Source organism: Stegodyphus dumicola, chromosome 4, assembly GCF_044657685.1.
Source record: "Stegodyphus dumicola isolate Sdum_Otavi_A_Nest chromosome 4, ASM4465768v1".
In the NCBI taxonomy this organism is placed as follows: domain Eukaryota; kingdom Metazoa; phylum Arthropoda; class Arachnida; order Araneae; family Eresidae; genus Stegodyphus; species Stegodyphus dumicola.
This window is the reverse complement of record NC_140771.1, coordinates 15,179,754-15,205,553: the sequence shown is the minus strand read 5'-3', so window position 1 is coordinate 15,205,553 and position 25,800 is coordinate 15,179,754. Positions and strand designations below refer to the sequence as shown.

General features: G+C 37.7%; 1 protein-coding gene across 1 annotated transcript in view; it reads right to left on the bottom strand.

The window, feature by feature from the left end:
• The window catches only part of LOC118181577 (uncharacterized), a 115,117-nt gene that overhangs the window by 79,430 nt on the left and 9,887 nt on the right, over positions 1–25,800 (bottom strand). Inside the window, exon 2 of the mRNA XM_085814590.1 lies at positions 10,431–10,784. Coding sequence (XP_085670716.1) covers positions 10,431–10,738 — 308 coding nt within the window. The 5' untranslated portion in view covers positions 10,739–10,784. The remainder of the gene's footprint in view (positions 1–10,430; positions 10,785–25,800) is intronic.

Sequence of the window (25,800 nt, the reverse complement as noted above, 5' to 3'; positions counted from 1 at the left end):
CAGTCTATTTCAAAAACTGAGAAGTGACGGACCGAGCTCCGACGCAATTTAAGTTTCGGGAAAGAGACGCAATGTGGTTATTTTATATCTTTGAAGACGTAAATTACCTGCAGTATGGTGTAGTACAGTATTTTTATATCCTTGGAGATGTAAAATATCTTCAAAAACGTGTGATGCAATTATTTTATATCAGATTCTATTTCTCATCAGAACAAGCAAATAACGAGAAATAAGCAACATCGGCAAAGATTTGCTTAGCACATTTTGTGGGTGTAAACCACGGAAAGTTGTTATACAAAGACTGTTAGCTGCTGCCAACGCCCACCTAATTCTGAAGATTTCAAGGTTTTGGCACGATAGCATTTTCTTGGAAATTGAAACAAATGTACATCTTGCTGCATTTTTTATATTTATCATAATGCCTAGTTCGCAAAGTAATACGGGTAAAAATTCCGTTCTAATAAAGTAGATAAGGAAGGCTCTAAATTTCGGTTTTAAAATAAAGATTATCGAAGCTTATTAAAATGAAAAAAAGTCGAGGTTATCGCTCGCCATGAAAAAACTCATATTCAACCATTTCAACGACAGTAAAAGATAGGAGCAAAACAAAGGACGTATCTAACAAAAATGCAGTGAAATGAGATAAACTCTACTAAAACTAGAGGACTTATTCATGAATTGCAAAAACAATTAAATATGTGAATAGATGGTCACACTAACAAGCAGCATCCTTCTGAGTTTATTAACCATATCTGCATAACATGCAACATATTTGACAATTTAAAAAATTGACCGCGAGATGAATACTGGAAGCAAACATGTAAAGCGAGTAAATTTCCGTTTCGTCGATTTAAAAATCGATATAATTTACATAATGTCAATGGGTTCTAAGTGAGAGTTTTACATAGAGCTCATTGTAAAATACGTATAACAGAAGAAGCTGTTGAAAATTAAATAAAAAACCATTCCTTTCAAAATTCTTTTGTCGCTCCATAATACTCTAACTTATCTTAATCATATCGGAGATTTAAACGAAGATCTGAATGCGATCTATCTTTTACTCGGTATAACAGCTGGCGCCAGCTATGCAACTTATAACAGAAAATCAAGAAAGATATTCCTGGAGTATACGGTCTTATACGAACATGCATCTGGCGGAAGTTACGGCGTTCAGCAACTTAATAACAGTTTTTATACAACACACTTAACATGTATGAATTCTGAGATAAGCAGAGTAACAGATGCCTGTGGGTGGAATTATCCGTCATGCTTGATAAGGAAGAAAGGAAGGTAAGGTAGGATAGATAGGTGAGGGTCAGGCAATTTTGAAAGGCATTGCTGAAATTCCTTTTCACAAATCATGTAAGAAATTAAAATTAAAGTTCTTGAAGTGTTCAAAAGACCGTGACACTGTAAAGTATAACATGATATAGTAAAAGAAGATCCTTTTTATCTGAGCCAGCTAATGCAATAAAATTTTGCAGAGCGTGACTAAAAAAAATGCTTCAAAATGCAGCATATGTATGAGAGAATTTCTTTATTCCTCAAGCGGAAACTTCAAGCGGAAGTCGTCGCATAATCGATCGAATCACATATACAAGAATGAGCTTACTATACTTACATTCTATATACAGTTCTATTCTATGAAGCAAAATTATATTAGAAAATAGCGTGTATATTCAATCCTTCTTTAAATTTATTTACAAAGACCGTATTCCAACTTTGAATTCTCAGTTTTTTCCTAAATATACAAGTATATATAGAACAACTCCAATTATACAAACTCCGACTATCCGAATCTCCGATTATCCGAATCGCTTTCAGAATTTAAGAAAAAAATTAAGACAGAAACATAGTGTTGGACAATCAACGATTTCAAACATTAAAAGGAGCAAACCTACACTTTTAAAATTAGTATAACTGCTTGAAAACTAAGATGGTAGTTCTTCAAGAAAATCAATGAAGGCAGCAAAAAAAAAAAAAAAAAAAAAAAAATATTAGATGATGTTATTTTTAAGTGGTTTTTGCAGTAACGTTCTATGGAAAACCCAATTTCGGGCCCGATTCTTTGTGAAAAAGCTAAAATGTCAGCTCAGAAGTTTGGGTAGTCATCCTTTAAAACATGTAACGGCTGACTAAGAAATTTGAAGTGCAGGCACGGTGTTCGTCAAACAGCTAACTTTGACCGAGATGTTCGGCAAGCAATGTCTTTCAGCACTTGTAAGTACTGTACAGTATGCTATCTAACATGTACGTAAAACTGTTGCCGCTTCATTTTAAATTCTCTTTTTCATTAAAAATAGTTTTTTTCCCCCTCACATTTTCAACATACAGTTATAAGGTATTTCTCCCATTTCCGTAGCGTGCCTTCGTGGTGTAACGGTAGCACGCTGGGTCGGTATTCCAGAGGTCCGTGGTTCGATTCCCGGCGAAGGCGATTGTTAATTTATCACCTCTCTGGCTTCGAAAAATCCTAATGTCTCTACAAGTGGCGCCTGAACTAAAAGGGTTGTCGATGATGATTCTCCACACCCAGGATTTGGTGACTAGGTCCCCTAAAACCCTAATCGCCCTTTAAAAAGGGGAGTATATAAGATATTTCTCCCACTTCCCTAGCGTGCCTTCGTGGTGCAACGGTAGCACGCTGGGTTGGTATTCCAGAGGTCCGTGGTTCGATTCCCGGAGGCGATTGCTAACTTATCACCTCTCTGGCTTCCAAAAAGTCCTAATGTCTCTACTCAATAATTAACAAAAGTGTACGTAGACCCTTTCTTCGGAAAAAATCCAAGTATCCGAATTTTTGATTATCCGAATGGGTTCCAGTTGATTTGAATAATTGGAGTTCTGCTGTATATGAATCCACTGATCATGAAATACATAATAGCAAAAGAATTAGTTGCTAATATTTTATAGAAACCACACAGATACACAAACGCACATACAATGAAAAGTTAAACATGGAGGATATTTGATTAGCCAATGGTAAGCGACGGAAGGGAGGGAGCTGATATCCGGTCGACCGTTGGGTTGGCGAAAAAGTCAAAGTTCACGGATTTACACGTGGAAAATCATTTTAAAATTAATAACTTCTAATTAACTTACCGACTTGAAACTATTATCGACATTTCGACTTTTGAGATATATTTAATGTTTTGTTTCGTATTTTTTTAAAGATCTATTCATTCGTGTTGTATATTTCCGTTATTTTTGCTTAAAAAATTGCATTTTCATTTTATATTCTTTACATTTTACTGTGTGAGGTAAATAATTTTGTTTTATCGTTTTAAGACGCTCGAATGTTCTTTATTTTGAAATTTTACGCGGAGTGTATTTTTAATATTCACGCGGAGTTTAAACTTATTTAAGGACATCAACGCGAGCGAAGCCGCGGGTAAAGCTAGTATTAATGTAAAATAGATTACGCCTTCATTTTTTACTGCCCGTCATCTTTACTGTACATTCCACCCACATTCAGCGTATTTATGGTTACGTAAGTCGTCTAATCGGGATAGCGCTATAATGAAGAGCTCGAGTTCCAACCCCGGAGAAGGCATGCATGTTTGTAAATGTATCGTGTCTGCACAACATACGCACTCTAAATATACGGTGATCCGAAAGTCCATTTGTGTGGTTTTGGGTTAGGAAAGAGGAGTGGGAGACCTTCGGGTCCATCTCCAGGTAAGCACTCTCTCAAAATTGGGGGCTGACTTGAGCTAAAGTCGGGTTGTTACCTATATAGTGCTCAAGGCTCTTGACAACGACAGCCTCAATTTTAGTCATTCACACGATGATTTGATAACCTGTTGCCAGAAATTATTATTCCAAAACGTTTGCTTAATTTGAAATTTTTTTTATCAAAATTGTTCTAAAAATATGTAAACACCTTGCATATGTGTGTGTAATAATTTTATAGATAACCTGAGAATTAGAAGATAACTGCATAGGTACATAAGATGACAGAACGGAAAAGAAAATATTTCATACGGGCTTCGTCTGGCTTTTAAATGTACCGTAAAAATGTCTAAAGGGAACACCAAACATTAAATTTAAAACCTGCACAGAATTTTACTCCGCAGAACAACTTTATAAAAAAAATTCAATAAAAATGTATCATGTATTAAAAAAAAATTACAACGAAATAAACAATATCCCTTAATAGAAATACTAATTATCATAATAAATAAGTTCACCAACTTCCTGTTGCAAAATCTTAAGAATTCAAATGGTATAAAGGAAGTTAAGAACTTTGTTTCTTAAAAAAATCATGCAAAACTTTTTATATAATTAAAATTATATATAATTAAAACATAATCTAAAATAATTACAATGAAATAAGCAATAAATCTCATATTTTCAAGAGAAAACAGTCAGCAGTCTAGTATCGAAAGCAATAAATGAAAAACTGTTGCCAAAACCACATTTCTAAAAGAATGAAACTATCATCAGAAAGCAATAACTAATCAAAATTGTGCTTTGTGGATGACATAATTAAAAACATACAAATCTTTTTGCCATTAGCTAATAAAGAGAGAGAGAGAGAGAGAAAGGGAAATTCTTTCTGTTGTGCCTCGTGAAACACATGCTCGTCAGAATAAGAAGATTGCGATGTGCGTGTCCAAAAATCAAAAGCAAATAAGCAGCATGAAATAAGCAATATTCCTTAATACAAATATTAATTATCCTAATAAATAAACTAAACAACTTCCGTTTGCAAAAAAGACTTAAAGATCATGCTTAACTTTTCAGTATTTTAAAAACGGTGAAATAGCCAATAAATATTTTATCTCATATTTTCAACAGTCAGCAGTCCAGTATACAAAGCATTGAATGAAAAGCTGTTGCCAAAACTACATTTCTAAAAGAATGAAACTATTCAAAATGATGCGATTTCATCAAAAAAGATAAAATTTAAAAAAAAATCTGGTTCGAATTTTGAAAAAATCGCTTCGAGGTGCACTGGCTGTTGTGTAGATGCACCTATGTATGAGATTTCATAGTCGTGGGTCTATTAGCTTACGCGCAGCACGAATGAAAGACACACACACAGACAGACTTTTTCTTTTATTATATGTAGAGATAAATCAAACCTTAATAAGCATAAACAAGTTCACACATCATCATTATGGCTGCGTTTTGCACCCCACAATTTTATATAGTTATTCATGTATTTAAACGATGGACAGAGCAGAACGATGACAAGCGCATGTTTTTGGCCACATCCCCGCTTAAGATTTTAATTACACCTATTACTAGACAGCCGTTGATTATCATTAAGATCCCCTGATTACCACACATCCACTCCTTCACTTCTTTCCCAAACTGGGATTCCTGAACTCCATTATTAGATTCCGTTTCGTGCTTAAATTACTAGTCTTTTTAATATAAATATTCCAATGAGAATTATTTCTTGAATTAATTACAATTTGGGCTCAAAAATTTTTTAATGTAAACAAAACCTTAATTAACTTACATTAAATCTTAAAAAAATTGGATTTCTAATTTAATTAATAGCCTTTTCAATATTTGGCCTATTTAATTATTCCAATTAGATACATTTTTTTAACTAATTACAAAATTTTAACTTAAAAAAAATTAATGTGAATTAAATAGCTTCTTCCCAAATTGCCTTACTTTAAATCCAATTTATTCTTTTGATTCTAAATTAAATTGCTAGTCTTTTAAATAGTCGACCCTATATTTGATCTAATTAGCATCAAATTTCCAAATATTTGCCAAATCTGGACTTCAAAAAATGTTAATGTATGCAAGACCATAATTCCTTTTCTAAACATCATTCTTTAAAACTAATTAGTTTTTCAGCTTTTTGATTAATCAACGTTTCTTATAATTAGTTGAACCAGTCTCTTATCTCAATTAATACCTGTTTCTATAATTAACTTTGTTTTTGGACTTCGATTTTCAGCACCTCTCTAGCACAATAAAAGCAGAACCTCCCTCGTCTGTAAATCAATATCACTACCGAGCTAGCCTCCAAGATGAAAAAACAACCTTACAAGCCAGACGACCCCCTTCATTTATCATTCTTCCTCAGACTTCCTCGGATTTAAGTGCTGGTATCAAATAACGAATGAAAGACACACACACACAGAGACTCTTTCTTTTATTATATATAAAGCAAACCTTATGGATTATTTTTTTATGTTTGCTGTACCTAAGTGTAATCTATTTAACGGTTTATTCTCACCTTTTTGTTCGAATAATTATCCAGATGTGCTAGCTATTCTCTTGAACTGTAGAATTCAGTATTCTGACTAAAGAACACAGCTTAACATCAACCAAACGCCATCGGAAATCCCCAGTATTATCAACTCAATGCCTTTAGTGAATCAAAATAGGTTACAACAGACAGTAAGCACAATGCTTATTCGCAAGTATTTAACCAAAAATAACTAAGTGCAGTGTAGCTCATTCAGTACTAATCACAGCGAATCAAAGCATCAAAAGCTGGTCACTGAAACAAAGAACTCTGTCCACCTAAAAAATGCTACAGAGAGCAGACAACACAATCTAATTTAATAAAGTATCCAGTACCACTGCCAACAACTGACTGCTCTGAGTATTCAGATACCTCAACTACTGCATAACTTTCAGAATGGCATCAGCATGCCAAAAAAATTATCAGGAGTTAATAACCAAAGACAACCTATCCCAGTCTATAGGTATTTCTTCCACTTACCTAGCGTGCCTTCGTGGTGTAACGGTAGCACGCTGGGCCGGTATTCCAGAGGTTCGTGGCTCGATTCCCGGCGAAGGCGTTGTTAATTTTTCATCTCTCCGGCCTCCAAAAAATATCCTAATGACTCTACAAGTGGCGCCCGAACTAAAAGGGTTGTGGATGATGATTCTCCGCACCCAGGATTTGGCTACTAGGTTCCCTAAAACAATAGTCGCTCTTTAAAAATAGGAGTATATAAGGTATTTCTCCCACTTCCCTAGCGTGCCTTCGTGGTGTAACGGTAGCACGCTGGGCCGGTATTCCAGAGATCCGTGGTTCGATTCCCGGCGAAGGCGGTTGTATATTTTTCATCTTTTCTGCTTCCAATTAACCTAATGACTCTACAAGTCGAATACAACAGTTTAAAAGGTATTTCCCCAACCTTCTTAGCATGCCCTCGTAATGTAGTGGCCAGCACGCTCGGCGCGTATTCGAGAGCTGGTGAAGGCATTGCTCATTTTTCATCTCTCCGGCTTCGAAATAACCTACTGTCTCTACAAGTTAATCTCGTAAAACATAATTCCGTCCAGCCGCATGAGGGTTTTTCAATACAAGACGAAATTACTGTCTTCGGAGATCCTGTTTTGAACTTTCAAGGCTTTCAACCAGATGACATTTAAAACCTATGCTCAAAATTTATCAGGCTAACTAACATCAGAGCTAACGCCAGAAGATGAAACCACTATATCATCCCCGAGGCACTAAGAGGCAACCTCAGAGAAGTAATATATCCGATACTAATGCTTGCGCTCCAGCACTTATCGCAGAGAACTCAGTTTCTCATCAGTACCCTGCCAATCAGGAAATTCCAAGAAGCACCACATCCCAACAACAAGAAGATGCTAGACCTCCCAATACATCAAGCCATCGTTCCAATTATTCCGAAGAAGCACACCAAAAAAAAAAAAAGAAGCGAGGCGATTTGCTGCCACAAGAATAACAAATGTCACTAACAAACCTGATTTTCGATACAAAAGTTCTGAAAAAAAAAAAAAAAAAAAAAAAAAAAAAAAAAAAAAAAAAAGACGCACCAGTTCTTCTCATTTCCCTAAAGAAAATTCCTGAAAGACTGCTGTCAAAAAATCTGGAAAAGGTCATTCGCATTTATAAAATTACAGCAAAAATCAAAAGAGGTCACCCATAAAAAAAGGAGCAATAACTGTGACCTGTGAGTCAACAGAAGATATTAACGAGCTTTCAAGAACTAAATTGCAAGCATCTGAATCAGTAATCAGCTATATAGATATCAAACGTCGGCACTGAGGTCCCCGAAGATCATTATAGACAAAACCCGGGAACATCATCACCAAAGAAATCACATCTATCCTAGAACTGAACCTAGATGTCTTAATCCCCAAATTCCGTTCCAATAATAGGATCCATAACTGCATTAGGTGGGTGTTTCAATGCACAAAGAAAGTATTTTACAAATGTTTTCAGAATAAATTGTTCCTCATGAGAGAGTTCCCATACTATCAAAGAATTCATTGGAATCTTCAGATGCTTCATCAGCCAAGACCTTTCACATTAGGAAAAGCACCGCCTTCATAATAACTACTGTGTGTAATAATTCTGAAGCATCTCAAGCTATCAAAAACCAATCAATTATATGAAAATTTCCTAAACAGCAAGAACGCATAAAAATTACCCAAATAAACCTCCAAAAAGCACAAACAGCGTATTATAAATTAGAAATTTTCTTTTACAAAAGATATCTTCTTGATCCAAGAGCAATACTTTGTAAAAGTGAGAACAGGAGAACTGTCAACCAGTTGGGACATATTCCAGAACAAAGAAGGAGATCAAAGAAGAACATCAATAATCTGCCAACAATTATCTCCATGCTTGAATCTAGGCCGAAGATAATTCATATTGTGACCTTCTGAAAAAATTTGCTACATAAACTCTCCAAGCGGATGAAGATCAACAAATCGCTGAAGAATACACATTTTATATTGTGCACCGTCGAAGTTTTATGTTTCTGCTACCACTGAAACCAGTGCAAAACAAAGTTACTCTTTATCAGTGGTTTTGATATCTATCCTGTGTAGTTTCGCAAGGTTAATGGCGAGTATTAACTCTGTGAAACTTCCAAAAGGCAGTTTTTATACAAACGACTTAATTTAAGGATATGTTAAGTTCTGCCGTAATTTGAGTAGTCGATGTTTTGTATTTTTACACCGCAGTCATTTAATATTTTAACATTCTTTTCAGGTAACTTTTTTTTTACCTCGGCAGTTATTTCGATTTGAAGTTATTTGCCTATGTAGGTACAAGGACAGAATACCATGGATGAACCTGAATAGCATGGAAATCAATACATAAAAAAAAAAATATGCACTCTTGGCAACAAGATATTTCAGACAGCTAAGCAATAATCGTTAATCTTCTTTTGAAATTAGATATACCTATCATTTATGTAGTGTGATTATCAATATTTGAAGTCAGGGTTTCTAATATTGCTGAAATTCAGTTTTGCAACACTGATTTTGTTATAGTATTTGAACTTTTCAAGGGTACGCACCTAAAAGCTTCCCTCTTCCTCTTGGGTTGGGAAATTTAAATGGTATCAAAATGAACATAAGGGCTATCTGCTTAAGGGGAGGAGTGTATTCGTGGAAGACTTTCTAAAGTTCATTCAATCATATTCATGAGAAAAACCACAAGCCAGCCTCTTCTCAGCGGTTTTAAGATTGAGTCAAACTATTAGCGTTCAGCGGTCTTAACCACTTGGACAGTGGCAGGCTTCGGACTACATTCTAAGTGTTGTTGTTGTGACTTATCTCACTTGTCTGATAGGAACATCAGAATAAGCTCACGAAATTCATCGGGCCAAGGACTGCAAGATTGAGCCTGTTATTGCAAGACCCTTGAGCACCATACAGGTGACGGTACAACCGCCCCCAATTTTGATGGAGAGCACCTGGGGAACGGGTCCAAGAATCTCCCATCCCCTCATCCTCTACACCAACCTCTATAGAGGACTTTCAACTCGCCGCATATTTAGAGTGACTCCATGCTTCATATAACTTAAACATTTACTAACATCCATGGCATTTCCAGGATTCGAATCCGGGACCTTCATTACGGCAGTCAGCGTCGCTAACCGTTATAACCACTGTCCACTATAACTATGAGCGACACATTCTAAGTGCATTGTCAACAACTGGCTATAAGTATATATAAAACATACTTGGTTGGACTGGCATTGTGACCAGTCTTCTGACCATCACGATGCGCATTTTAATAAGCCGATTAAATTTTTATATTTTCGCACGAAGAAAGAGAATAAAATTGCTTAACAGGCTGATAATGCATTTTAATCTTTCACTTGATTATTAAGTCATAACAAGATAAGTGTTTGTCTCGCCGAATTATACGGTTAATAATTTTAATTTACGTGATGATAAATTGACAATAATGTTTTTATTCTTGAACATGTTTATCTCTTTAAGTATGCAAAGCACAACTGATTATTTTACAATGGGTTGTTAATTAAACGCATTTTATTTTCGATAGGTTTTAATGAATAATAGCAATATTTTTGTTATTACCTAGCAGGAGGTAATTGCCAAATATTGTTCCAAAGTCCTCAGCTTCAGCTTCATATTTTTATGCATCGCATATGTTAAAAAATGAAAGATTTGCAACTACTTCTAAATGTTAGAAAACTATAACATTAGTAAGTCAATACCTGGTTCCATGGGTAGCCCATACTTCTGGCAAAGGTCTCGCCCAATAGCCATTGTTAGAAGTCAAGTCTGGGCAGGCATAACGAGGTAGCATTTTGTTTGCAAAAACGTTTGGATCTTGAGATGTAACGCCGAGACGAAGGGCTCCTGTCCAGTCTTCATTAGCACCCAGAAGAAGGGAGATGCGAGAGTTTATTGCTATAGGCTTATGACTGAAGGTGATGCCATCACAAAATGAGCTGGTACGCGAAGCTCGACTTCCACCATCATCGAGGGTCACGTTGCAGCCATGGATGTTGTGAAATTTCATTGTAGCTCATGGCTGGTAGTTTCGAAATTCCTTTCAATTCTTGTTTCTAAAATAGAAAAAAATAACATTTGTAATTTTTATTAGCTTTGAATTTATGTGTTATACAATGCAATTCATACTAATTCTCCTTTCGCATAGTAAAAATTAAAATTATGCATTACATAATATATCTTTGATTCGCTACCGCATGTACAAACTTCTGGGAAAGGTAGGTTAGCTGAAAGACTAATAGGGGCCAGCTAGCAGTGCAGCGTCGGAAACGCCATCGTCACGTGCAAGTGTACAGAAAACACGGGAAATGAAAGAACAACACATAAGAACATTATTTAATTTGTCAAATTGTAACAATGCAATATTATGAGAGGTCACAGAATATATTCGAAGTTTCAATTACCATCTACAACACAAGTCCTACATCGGCGCCGCTCAGATTCAATGATGCTTTGAAATATTCCGAGCATCTCTCGGCGGCTAAAGCTTTAGTGGCGGCTTTATTGCAGATCTCCAAGACGGAGTTCTGTTAAACTTTAGTTGGAATAATAAAGGGTTATTTCACCCTTCTCACTTGTTGTTTTCTACCTCACGAATTCAAGCGATTATTCGCTTACTAGTTCTTAAGATTCTTCACTTTTAACTGTAACTTAGAAATACACAGTGGATAATCGTACAATGTGTAGAGTCGTTAGGTTAATTAGAAGCAGAAAAGATGAAAAATATGCAACCGCCTTCGCCGGGAATTGAACCACGGACCTCTGGATTACCGGCTCAGCGTGCTACGGTTACACCACGAAGGCACGCTAGGGAAGTGGGAGAAATACCTTATAAATGTCACTCCAGAAAAATAAAAGCCAAGGAGAATAAGTCCGGCAGTCGTACAGGCTAATAAACAAAACCACTACACCTGATCAATTATCGGCCAAATGTCACACTTAAGTGTTCCCGAATATCTCGGCTGAAATGGGCTGTGGACTGACAGGAGTGGTGAAAACTACCCGGATTACAGCTATGCAAAGCTATACTTTAAACCCACTACTTGAAATCAAGAAGCAAGCAGTTGGTACATTCGTTAAAATGAAAGCATAGCATAGAGAGCATTGGATGAACGAATGCAAACCAATTACTATGAAGACCTAAATGCCTGCCCTAGAGGCTTGTGAGAAATTACTACAAGAAATAGATGAAAACAAACCAATCAATTGTAACAAGCTCATGGTTAATCCCCTTGATCAAATACCAGCTAGATATATATGACTTGGAAAAGAAAAATATTCCTGATGCAATATTAAATCAAACATATTATATATGTTATATGAACAACATCCTGAACCTGAATGGACTAGAGTATACATTGATGGCTCTGAAATACAAGACAACACTAGGGCTGGTGTATACAGTAAACCTTTTCCTCAATGTACTCCTGTGGGACACTTCATGTTGAATTTTCATGCAGAGATCATTGCAATCTCATTGGCTCTGGAAAACATGAAGATAGAGATCGATTGTTCTCCAAAGCAGTTATTCTAGTCGATACTAAAGCAGCCATCCAGGTTGTAATTATAAATCATGACACAGATACCCAGATTATCTCATAAATAGGACAAACCTTGAACTTTCTTTATAGACACAACAAAAGAACCTTTTTTCAATGGATCCCTTCACATGTAGGTATCGACGATAATGTAACGTCAGACTCTCCAGCCAAGAGAGGAACACTTGAGTTATAAGAGAGCAAACCACATCATCCAGAGTCACTTAAAAAGCCTTTCTTGAGAAACTAATGGATATTCTTAACTCTGACCAGGCAGCAAAAGCAACAGGCAAATCCTGGGCTAACATTCAGGACACATGGAAAACTTATTGTCAAAAACCACGTAGAGAGGCAGTGGAAAACTTCAGAGTGCAAACAGACCACGATTGCATGGCACATCCTCTTAATAAAATTGGCATCTTTCTATCTAGTATATGTCAAATTTGTAATTCGGGCATCATAAATCCAGAGCTTCTTCTTATATGTCCAGAATTAGAGTCTCAGAAACAAGGTGAGATAAGTAAACTATACTGGAATACCATACCACAACTTTCATGAACTTCTTGTAAAGACTACATCTCTTATGCTCCTTTTCTTGTTTAAATTTTTAACTTTTTTCTTTTGTTCCCATGTTCATTTATTCTGATTCTTACTTTATAAATATTTGTTCTTTTTTAGTACAAAGGGACTTTGTCCCCGAAGGACTTTTGTTTTCCTTTTGCGATTTTGTGTTGAATCACTATAAATGTCCGTTTCGCTTTTCAAACTGTTTCCACCAAATGTTAGCGTCCCGCATTATATTTGAAGAAATTAAATAATAAAAAATAATATCTCGCATTGTGATAAAACAACGGTACATAGAGCCATCGAATTTTGAATGACGTAATCCTCCTACGAATATGGGCAAGTGGAAGACCAAATTTAAAATTTAGAATATGTTTTATTATAGATTTCATATTTTTTATAACTTTAACAAATTTTTGAGTAACAAACTCAACGATTTAAGAGCAAGCAATGATAACACTCTACGCGGAAAAAAGACCTTTTTATTTTCAACGCCGCAGAACCGTGTATCGGAAATTCTAATGATAGGCTCATTTAAGAATTATTTTGCGACACTGCTATTGAACTGAATTTTATGGTTTAAGTGCAAAGAACATGATATTTAATAAATAAAGGTAACACACAAAACGTTCAAAAAACGCCCCTTTGGGCGTAATTTAAAATCTGAAACCTTTCAGAATTTTTTTTGTCTGTTTCTATTATTTATTATTGTTCATGTGTGATACTTGAGGTGTTTTATATGTCTGGATTGATCTGTTATTTTTTTCTGAAAGAAGCTGGTGAAACATGACGAGCTGTTGGTAGAACTACCATATTTCAAGCAGAATTGATGGGAAAAAATCCTAATGACCACGCATATTAGGAAATAAGCAGATCATTCGAAGTATTTAAGAATTCTTGAATATTTCATAGTACATGAGCTCTGAGTTTATCTTTTTGAAGAGGTAGGAGTATTTTTGGTAAGGCAAATGCCTCGGCCTTAAGAGCATCAATAACTTACCATTTATTGAACTGTAAACAAAATACTAATGTACTGAAAGGTATACAAAATCGGGAGTACTTTAAACATATCAAAATCTTGGATGGTATTCACTATCGTATTTCTAAACGTGTTGCTTTCAAGATAGATAATAGAAAAGCAAAATTCTCTTAGAAAACAATCCAGTGCTGTTCATCAATCCACTATCCACAACTCTCGAAAATACCTCAGCATTGATATTCCTGGTCTAAAGCAAAGGCAAGCTCAATAGTGGCCTGTACAAAACAGCCCTAATGACATTTTCAGACATTTTGCATTGGCTATTTATTGATTTGTCAACATTGTAAACATTAGTGCTCTGTCAGACAGCATCATGCATTGCAGATGACGGATTTCTAATAAATTAGATTATAAATCATGATCCTATATATTCAGAAGTTATGGGCATCTTTCCGCCAGTGTTACTTTTGTATTTTTGCACTTTTCATTTTGACTAGTATAGGATTATCAATTTTATGCTGTTTTAAATTTGAATTCTAATATGCCAAATACTTATTTTCCTTTTTAATGACGTATTGATTCCTTTCACAGATGACAGTTAGTCTGCAGACGCAAAGAACCTCGGTTTATAAATTATAATTGTGGCGTATTATGGAGAAATATTCTCAGAAAAGTCACAGAATATAACCTCATAACTTTTGCATGAGAGAGGCGTAACAAAGGTCCATGTTTCTTAAAGCGTTCAGGAAACTTCACCATTGATTTATCGATCACTCAGCACAAGGCTTTACTGTAGTCAGAAGTTCTTACCTCATATGAAGTTTATTGATGTAATAGTAAAACATATTCTAACAATGGGAAAAATAACTTGAATAACTTCCGGCTTTAGATTACAAAAATCGATGTTTCCAGCATGGCAACAGAATTGTACAATGAATCTTAAGAGTTCACACGTGGCTTAAGTCACCTTTATCTACTGACAACGCAAATACTTCAAAATAATTTTGCAAAAAAAAGCAGCAACATAAAATGATTTTCTTTAGAAACAGTAGAATCGATTGTGAAAGAAATACGTTTTGTAGTTGAGAATTACTCTGTTTTGAATTAGATAACTGTATAATTAAGACACAATAACACGCCGAATAAATACTAATTCAGAAGTCAAACAACAAAAATCAGCGTTATATTTACAAAATTTTCACAGGACTAGTTTCGATGGTTTTACCGAACCACCATCCTCAGCTGCAAAACCGCAAATGAACAAGATAGGAAATAATGATTAGATAAGATAAGAAAGCCTGGACAAGAATAAGCAAGTGGCGCCATCTGTTGGTGAAACCAGAACTAAAACATAATTTCTTTAAAGGCCGAAGGCAAATTTGGATTGGAATTAGGATCGTTAACTAGAACAGAAAGATTTTTATGAATGTGAAATGCCTCTAGAAAATCCAGTTCTCCAATGGAAGATGTTTTTTGAATAATTTTGGCAGCAGAAAAACTGAAAGTGTGGTTTTCGGACCAACAATGTTGAGCAACAGAAGACTTCTGTGTTTCCTTTTTTCTAACATATGCCTCATGTTCTTTGACGCGAAATTTCAAGGCTCTCTTAGTTTGGCCAATGTAAATTAAACCACACTGGCAAGGAATCCTATAAATACCCCAGGAATTCATATCCGGAATGGGGTCCTTCAGTATAGAAGTCCGAATTTTATTGATGGGAGAATAAACAACCCGAAAGTTAAATTTCTGCAAAATATGTGCAACTTTATAGCTAATTGATGGAAAGAAGGGAATGACAACAGAATTTTTATAATCTCCTAAAACAAGAGTGTGCCTTTTAGTGTGATGAGATGAGAATTTTTTAACTGCTTGATTAATAATGTTCGGTGGAAAGCCCCTGTCAATAGCTATTGCTTTTAAATAATTTAGTTCCTCATCAAGGGCTAGTTTGGAGGAGCAAACTTGAAGAGCACGGAAAACATAGGAATAAAATGAAGCTAACTTTTGTTTAGTCGGATGACATGATTTAAAGTGTGGTGGAAGGCAAACCGATGAAGGTTTATGGTAAACCGTAGTACTGAAGTTGGATGTGTTACGTGTGACCAGAATGTCGAGAAACGGAAAATTTTGTAAATATAACGCTGATTTTTGTTGTTTGACTTCTGAATTAGATAACTGTATGTAAAGAAAAGAATAATTAGTTTTGTTTGATTAAATCTAGTTATCGAACTTGGGTTGTAAGGATCTTAAGTTTTACTAACGTTTATTTTATTTTAAATCTTTACTATCACTTCTTATTTTCTACTTCCGGCCAGAATTATAAGCGTTAAAGTATTTATGCAAAGTTTGTCTGGCGAACGCCAAGTATTTAAGTTGTGGCTTTTTGCCAAGCGAGAGAGAGGAAGCAGTTAGTCGAAGCAGGCCGCTTACCTTAGAAGTTTTACTCAGTTGCTGTTGCCTTCCAGGCCAGAGGTTTTAATCCTCTTGATAATTTTTAAACGTATTGTAGTCTTCACAGTTCTCTGTACTACATACGGCTTCCTGTTAATATAAGGCCAATCTTCCACGTTTATTATTTTAAAGTTAAATTAGAGTTTAGTTTTATTTTTATACTTTTACGTTTTGACCCCAAGTAGCGGGTCTGTGTATTTCCGAAGTACGGAAGTTATTGTAAATAGAGAAAATAAAGGGTTTTGTATACCCTTCTTGTGTATCCTGTCTACTTCCCACAGTTTTGAACATAGCTTTAGTAAGCTCTCTGTTCCGAGTCAGGTCCTTGCATGTTCCCGAAGAAGGTAAGACGGAACATTGAACCTGATAGTGGCGCCCAACGAAGAAGAATAACCATGGCCGAGTTTCAAGAAGAACCTGTGCTGCCTGCAGAAGCGGCTCAGAATCCAGAAATGCCAGCTGCCGCCCTGGAAGGATTTGGTTACATCGTCCAGACCATGCGCGCTTCGATGAAACCAGAAGCAACATTTAATGGAAATTCACCGGTAACCAGTTTTTTGGAAAAGTTGGATGACCACTTCATGCTCTACCCCGTGCACGAATTTCAAAAAGTTACCTTAGCTACCAGCGCTTTGAGGGGCCAAGCGCTTAACTGGTTCAAATGTATAGGCAAAAGTCTCTTGGGTCAAGCAGGAAGTTTCACCTATACTTACGAGAATTTCAAGACTGCCCTAGTAAAAGCCTTCCCTGTTGTAAGGGATCGTGCGAAATTAGAAACGGAACTTTTTAGTATATATCAACAAAGAATCGAAAACCTCTCAAGCTTTATTTTAAGAAAAATTCACGTCTTCAAGCTCTTGTATGGAAACCGTCCGGATCCTGAGATAATTCAAGTGATTTTGCCGAGATTACTGCCCCAAGTGCAAGACTTTATTGAATTAAGAAATCCGACTACACTGGAAAAGTTATTTGAGCTAGCAATCCAGTTTGAAAGTAGAAGAACGGCGGACGTCGAAAGAAGACGCCAATATCAACAGCGAAACCAATTTGGTGCGCCAAGACTACAGCAAACTCAAGCACACGGCTACGGAAGCAAAGCGAATCAGTGGGCAAGGAAACCCGAGCATTCAAAAACAGCCGGCGAACGTCGACAGTTCAATAGCAATCCAGAAAAAAAGTCTCAAGGCCAGTGGAAAAAGAAGGAAAGCACGGAAATGAAAAATAATTTAAACTAAAACGGATTTCTGCTGACGAGAGCGTGCGGAAATCCGAAGGCCACGAAAACCCCTCTTCCTTCAAGTTAAATACAGTAATGGTGAAAAATTTGACTCTTCCGAAGATTGAAGTGTTGGTGAATAATATCCCAGCCACCGCACTCCTGGATACAGGCGCGCAGTGTTCCTGTGTGGCAGAATATTTTTTTAGGAAGTATTTTCGGAAATACCGCATATATAATTCGGATAATACGACAGTGTTAGCGGCGCAAGGAGAAAAATGTAAGTGTATAGGTAAAGTACCGCTATATGTCCGTATCAAGGACGAACAAGTAAAGGTGATGTTTTTTATAGTAAAGAATCTGCAAGCACATATAATCTTAGGAATAGATTTTCTTTCAGATGCACAAGCAACGCTGGATTTTAATGAAGCGTCCCTTAAGCTGACAATGAAACCAGTTCAGGCAGAAAAGGCTGAACCGCCGATGTTAAATCTTGACCACCTGCCTAATGACGAGCAAGGAAGAATCCGACAAGTGGTAAGTGAATTTGCTTCGTTATTTAGTGATATTCCAGGATTTACTCAGGTTACTAACCATAGTATTGACACCGGAGATTCAATGCCAGTTCGCCAAAAAGCATACCGGTATGATAAGAATAAGGAAAAAATTATAGAATGGCATATCACCGATATGCTACGTAAAAAGATCATAACGCCCATCTCAAGTAGTTATGCTAGCCCGGTGGTTTTATGTAAGAAAAATAATGACTATCCTTTGACACATCCAAAAAGATGGAGATTCGCAATTGATCACGGTAAATTAAACTCCATAACTAAATATCCGGTATATCTGTTACCTATTATTGAGGAGATTCTAAGGAACATAACATCCACCAAATATATGACGAGTTTAGACTTAACGACTGGTTATTTTCAAATAGCGGTTAGGCCTGAGGACGTGCCTAAGACTGCTTTTATAACTAAGGCTGGCACCATTTTTGCGTATGCCGTTTGGCCTTTCAGGGGCCTCGGCAACATTTCAGCGATGTATGGACATTGTGTTAAGACCTGTTCTTGGAAAGTCCACATTTATCTATTTAGACGATATCATTATTACTAGTGATAATCTCGACCAACATGTACAGGATTTAAGACAGGTGTTTTCTTTATTAAATGAGGCCGGTCTAAAAGTTAATGTCGAAAAGTGCAAATTTGCAGCCCCTGAATTAAAATATTTAGGTTACAAAATATCTCAGAAAGGAATAGAGACAGACGAATCAAAAATAATTGCTGTACAAAAGTATCCGACTCCAAACACGGCGAAGAAGCTCTCTTCTTTTCTAGTACATTGTTCATATTGTTACGAATTTAGTATTTAAAAAGCTAATGTTAGTTCAATTATAAATTAAATGGTTTTATTTCTCGCGCAGTGCAGCGCGTGACGAATATTAAAAGAAAGCTAAGCCGGAAAATTGAAAATACAAGAGCGCGTGCATTAAATAAATAAATATCTCTTTTTTATTTCGAGAAAGTACTGGAAAATTCTAGCGCGTGATTTTAAAATCTTATAAAAGGAGGAAAACATCTCAGTTTGTAGCAGTTGCTTAGTTTGTTGTTGCTTAGAAAACTGCTCTTGTTGATTGTAGCGAATTCGCGGATTAGCGTTCTTTAGCTGTTTTGAATTACGTTCTATTGGATATTTGAGTAGTTAAAAGATAACTACTGTGAGCTATTGTAATTCTGCATGATAATTTGAGAACATTTAAGCATTTTTGTTGTGATAATAATAAATTTTTGTTCACTTTTTCATCGGACTTGTGCATTCATTTCATAACTAACCCGTACGCACGCAACAATTTTTGGTGTCAGAAGTGGGATTTGAATGCCAATAACAAGAGCGATGGAAGAACAATTCAGGCAAATGATGACTGCATTTGTTGCTTTCCAAGAAAAGATGGAAGGAGCCGTCAACTCCGTTAAGGAAGATATAAAAGCTGTACAAGAAAAGATGGAAGCTGGCCAAACATCTTTTAAAGAAGAAATTAAAGAGGAAATGAAATTGGGCCAGGAATCCGTTAAGGAAGAAATGAAATTGGGCCAAGAATCCGTTAAGGACGAAATGAAAGCCGTTCAAGCTGGTCAAGAAGAAATGAAAAGAGAAATTACTTGCATAATAGAAAATAAATTTGAAGCTATGGAAGGCAGAATTGACGCAGTTGAAAATAAAGTTGAACATATTGAAGAAAAAGTTTCTTCCGTAAAAGATCCTATTGAAGAAAGAGTTTCTTCGGTGAAAGAATAAATAGTAGAAAGAGTTTCTTCTGAAAAGAACATATAGAAGGGAGAGTTTCTGCTGTGGAGGAACGAATTGAAGGAAGAGTTTGTGCCGTCCAACACCAAATCGAACAACAAAGTGATGAGAGAGTTTCTGCAGTTGCCAAAGAAATGGATACTTTAAAGAAATTCGTATCGTCGGCAGGGAGCAGGAGTGATGATTTTAAATTCTTACCAATGCCTGCTCGTCCACCTCTGAAGCTATCCACATATGATGGGAAGACCTCCTGGCAGGTGTATAAGACACAATTTTCTATCGTGGCGGATGCGAATGGATGGGATTCCCAAGCTAAGGCCTGTCATCTCGCCGCTTCTCTAAGAGCCGACGCAGCGGATATCCTTCAGACTCTTCCCGAAAACAAAAGGTTAGATTTCGAAGCTCTGTCCGGCGCCTTGGAGTTGCGCTTTGGGGAGAAGTGTTTAAAAGACTACAGCAGGCTCCAATTAAAATCTCGTCAACAGAAGCCTACCGAAACACTTCAGGAGCTCGCCGCGGATGTTGAAAGGCTGTCCCATCTCGCCTTTTCGGAATGCCCGACAGAAACAAGGGAAATCCTGTCCTTGCAATACTTTATCGACGGCATCCGAGATACTGAAATACAGAAAGCTCTACGAATGGCGGATGTAAAAGATTTAAAAAGTGCTCTAGTGTACGCCATGAAATTCGAGGCAGCCCAGCAAGCCACTCGTCGAGACCGCCACCCAGTCAGAGCTGCTCAAGTCCAGGAGCCAGGGGATCAAGTCACCGCTCGACTTGACGATTTAACTAGACAACTGAACGCCTTGAGATGGAATATTGGTGAGAAGAAACCGACCGTTAAGTGCTGGAACTGCGGTGCTGAAGGACACATACGACGAAACTGCAAAACACCCCAGGGTACTGATGTTAAGACCGCTTCTAACAAGCAGCAGGGAAACTAATTAGTGGCCATCTCGCGGGGCGGAGGTTGCCAGATAATGAAAAGCCCCCGTTTAAAGCGCTTCAGATTTCTGCAGTGAGAGGCGGCAGTAATGGACTTTTCATAATAGGACATATTAATGGAGTTCCGTGCAATATGACTATAGATACAGGAGCCAACGTCACCATCATCCGAAAAGATTTGGCTCAACAACTAGGAAACAAACTTATCTGGACGCCGCCCTGCGTTACCCTCCAGACTGTGTCCGGTGAGAAGATCGACATCGTCGGAAAAGTAAATGTTAACATCACGTTTGGAAGTGCCGCTTACCATCACACGGCATATGTAGCAGAGATCACTGATTCTTGCATACTCGGATTGGACTTTCTAAGGAAATACAATTTTTCCTTGGATTTTAAAAATAACGAATTGCATTCTACATCTGAGGACATAGCGTTATTTCTCGTTAATGATGAAGAAGTTAAATCTGTCCATAAAATCATAGCACAAGACTATATCGCAATACCGGCAAGAACAGAAATTTTACTTCCTGGATCCATAGCCGAAAACAGAAATTTCCGCTACGGCATCATAGAATATCCCAATAACTGTAATATCCCAAAAGGAGTACTAGTAGCCTCAACACTTGTCGACCTATCCAGAACGGTTATCCCGGTGAGAGTCGCCAATGTAACTGAAAAGTCGAGAGTTATTAAGAAAGGTGAAGTGGTTGCAACATGTACTCCAGTAACCAGCGTTGAAAGAAAGAGTAACATCCCAGAATCCGTGTCCTCAGAGAGCATTACATCGGAGTTATTGCAGAATGCACAATTAAACGATAAAGAGAAAAATGCTGCCGATCGCGTCATTAAAGATCTTCAAGTTGTTTTCTCCCGCTCGTCTTCTGACGTGGGTCGAACTAGTTTGACACAACATAGAATAGATACTGGCGATCAACCCCGATCAAGCAACATCCAAGACGTCTACCGTTTGCTAAACAGGAAGAAGTGCGAACACTGTTGAAAGATATGGAAGAAGGCGATGTCATCGAGCCTTCAGCGAGTCCATGGGCATCTCCCATCGTTCTCGTCAGAAAGAAAGACGGCTCAACAAGACTTTGCGTTGACTATCGCCGGTTGAATGAGGTTACGAAGAAAGACAGTTACCCTCTTCCTAGAATTGATGACATTCTAGACACTCTTTCTGGAAGCAAGTGGTTCTCAACACTTGATTTAAAGAATGGGTATTGGCAGGTAGAAATCCATCCTGATGACCGAGAAAAGACGGCATTTACTACGGGACAAGGACTTTGGCAGTTCAAAGTGATGCCGTTTGGACTGTGTAATGCGCCGGCAACATTCGAACGTCTTATGGAGACTGTTTTGAAAGGCCTTTCCTACGAAGCCTGTCTGATATACCTGGACGATATCATCATCGTCGGAAAGAGTTTTGAAGAGCATCTAGAAAATCTTAGAAAGGTGCTTCAGAAACTGAAAGAGGCCAATCTGAAGCTGACTCCCGCTAAATGCAAATTGTTTCGAAAGGAAGTGACTTACCTGGGACATGTCATCTCTGCAGAAGGTGTGCGCACGGTATCAGCGGTTAAATCCTGGACGCGTCCCGAAAATGTCCATCAGCTGAGAAGCTTCCTAGGGCTTTGCACCTACTATAAGAGATTCGTGAAGAACTTTTCTTCCATCGCAAGACCACTTCACAAGCTGACAGAGAGCAAGCAAAGCTTCTTGTGGACAAAGGAATGCGAGGATGCATTTAACAACTTAAAGGAAGCTTTAACATCTGCTCCAATCCTGACGTATCCTCAGACCATTTATTCTCGACACCGATGCGAGCAATGAAAGTGTCGGTGCTGTTTTGTCCCAAGAAATAGACGGCCAAGAACGTGTAGTAGCTTACTAGAGCAAGTGCCTGTCTAATCCGGAGAGGAATTACTGTGTCACAAGGAAAGAGTTACTCGCCATAGTCAAAGCTGTAGAACATTTCCATCATTATCTATACGGGAGAAAATTCCTCCTCCGCACGGACCATGCCTCATTGGCCTGGCTTTTAAATTTCAAAAATCCTGAGGGTCAAATAGCCAGGTGGATACAGAGACTCCAAGAATATGACATCACTATCCGTCATCGTAAAGGATCATCACACGAAAACGCCGACGCCCTGTCTAGAAGACCTTGCCAAGAAAGCTGCCGATATTGTTCCAGGGTGGAAGCGAAATACGAGCTGCTGACTCCGGTCGCAAGACAAATTACATTATCAACATCGGCTGATCGAGACCCGTGGAGTGATGATGAAGTCAGGAAAGACCAGCTAGAAGACCGCGACATTAAACCCATACTTGATTTAATAGAGTCATCAAACACAAAACCTACATGGCAGGACATTTCTATCTGTAGTCCTACAAAAAAACAATACTGGGCACTCTGGGATTCACTTCACATTCGAAACGGCGTCTTATACCGGAAATTCGAGTCGGATGATGGGAAGACGTTCCGATGGCAACTGATACTTCCAAGATCCCGGATTCCTGATGTCCTCAAAGAACTACATAACAGCCCTACAGGAGGTCACTTTGGAATTATGAAGACCTTACAGAGAGTTCGTGAGCGCTTTTACTGGAATAATGCAAAGAATGACGTGCAAAAGTGGTGCCGATCTTGCGATGCCTGTGCAGGTCGGAAAGGACCGAGGAAACGCAGCCGAGGCCGACTGCAACGTTACAACGTAGGTGCGCCTTTTGAACGTATCGCCTTTGACATCCTGGGACCTCTGCCACAAACTGCTGATGGCAACAAATACATACTCGTTGTCATTGATTACTTCACCAAGTGGCCTGAAGCTTATCCTATTCCTGATCAAGAGGCAGTCACAGTAGCTGAGGTAATGATACAGCGCTGGATTTCCAGGTTCGGAGTGCCTCTTCAGTTACATTCCGATCAGGGAAGGAATTTTGCCTCGGCAGTAATCAAAGAACTATGCAAACTACTTGGCATTGACAAAACTCAAACGACGCCATTGCATCCCCGGTCGGACGGCATGGTAGAGAGGTTCAATCGAACCATCCTTAATAACCTCTCATTAGTGGTTTCCAGAAACCAACAGGACTGGGACAAGAAATTACCACTCTTTTTACTGGCTTACCGCAGTGCTGTCCACGAGACTACCGGCTATTCTCCATCACAGATGCTCTTCGGTCGTGACCTACGTCTGCCTTGTGATCTATTGTTTGGCCGCCCTCCGGATGCTCCTTCATCGTCTGAGGAATATATTCAAGATCTCCAGGCCCGGTTTGAAGTGATGCACAATTTTGCACGAGAGCGAGTCAACTTGGCGACGGAGAAGATGAAGACCCGATACGACACAAGAGCTACTGAACATCAATTCCACGAAGGAGACAAGGTGTGGTTGTGGAATCCGACTCGACGGAAAGGACTTTGTCCGAAATTACAGTCACCTTGGGATGGGCCGTACACAGTCCTGAACAGGCTGAATGACGTCGTGGTTCGGATTCGTAAGTCTTAGAACTCTAAACCTAAAGTCGTTCATTACGACAGGTTAGCTCATTACTATGGCCATAGTACATAATGTAAATAATTGTAAATAGTATCAGACCATGGTCCTTTTTTGTTTTTAAATGTGTATTTGATTTGTTTTGTATTTAGTATTTGATAGTATTTGATTTGTTTAAGTTAGTTATTGCATTTATTGTTCATGTTGTTTGATATTGTAATGTAATGTTTATGCCTCAGTTGCATTTATGCCACAGTCGTAAGTTTAGCTTCCTGTCCAGGGATTGTACTGCCCGGGACGTGCAGTCCTTGGGATTACGAATTTAGTATTTAAAAAGCTAATGTTAGTTCAATTATAAATTAAATGGTTTTATTTCTCGCGCAGTGCAGCGCGTGACGAATATTAAAAGAAAGCTAAGCCGGAAAATTGAAAATACAAGAGCGCGTGCATTAAATAAATAAATATCTCTTTTTTATTTCGAGAAAGTACTGGAAAATTCTAGCGCGTGATTTTAAAATCTTATAAAAGGAGGAAAACATCTCAGTTTGTAGCAGTTGCTTAGTTTGTTGTTGCTTAGAAAACTGCTCTTGTTGATTGTAGCGAATTCGCGGATTAGCGTTCTTTAGCTGTTTTGAATTAAGTTCTATTGTATATTTTTGTAGTTAAAAGATAACTACTGTGAGATATTGTAATTCTGCATGATAATTTGAGAAAATTTAAGCATTTTTGTTGTGATAATAATAAATTTTTGTTCATTTTTCATCGGACTTGTGCATTCATTTCATAACGAACCCGTACGCACGCAACAATATTATAGGTCCTTTATAAAAGATTTTGCGGCTATCGCTGAGCCATTGTTAAAATTAAAAAGGAAAAAGGCAAGATTCTCGTGGATGGCCGAAGCCAAAAGTGCTTTCGAAAAATTAAAACAAGCATTAACGCAAGCCCCTTTGTTGAAATTTCCTGAAAAGGATGAGAATTTAGAAATTTCAGCGGATGCTTCGGATTATGCGGTAGGAGCGGTACTTTCGCAAAATCAGCAGCCCGTGGCATTTTTTAGCCGAACTTTAAATCAAACACAAAGAAACTATTCCGCGACCGAGAGAGAGGCACTTGCAGTTCTGTTAGCAGTGCAAAAGTTCCGAGTCTATTTTGGAAAGGCGCCAATAACGGTGTACTCTGATCATGCGGCGGTAACTAGATTGTACTCAGGGAAAAACTTATCCCCAAGGTTAATAAGATGGACACTCAAGCTACAAGAATATAATCTGGTAATCAAACATACCCCCGGAAAGGAAAATATCGTAGCAGATGCCCTATCGAGAATTAAAATAGATGAACAAGGTAATACTGTAAAGGTGGCAATGCTCACAGCATGTACAATAAATTCCCGAGAAACTGTAATAACCGAACTGGGTAAGGATCCTGAGTTTGGAAGCATTTATGAGTATTTAAAGGATCCTGAAACTTTTAGCCACCAAGATATTGTGGCGATAAGAAATAGGGCGGCCCATTACGAACTAATAGATGGTCTATTATTCTATACAAAAACTACGAATTCCAACAA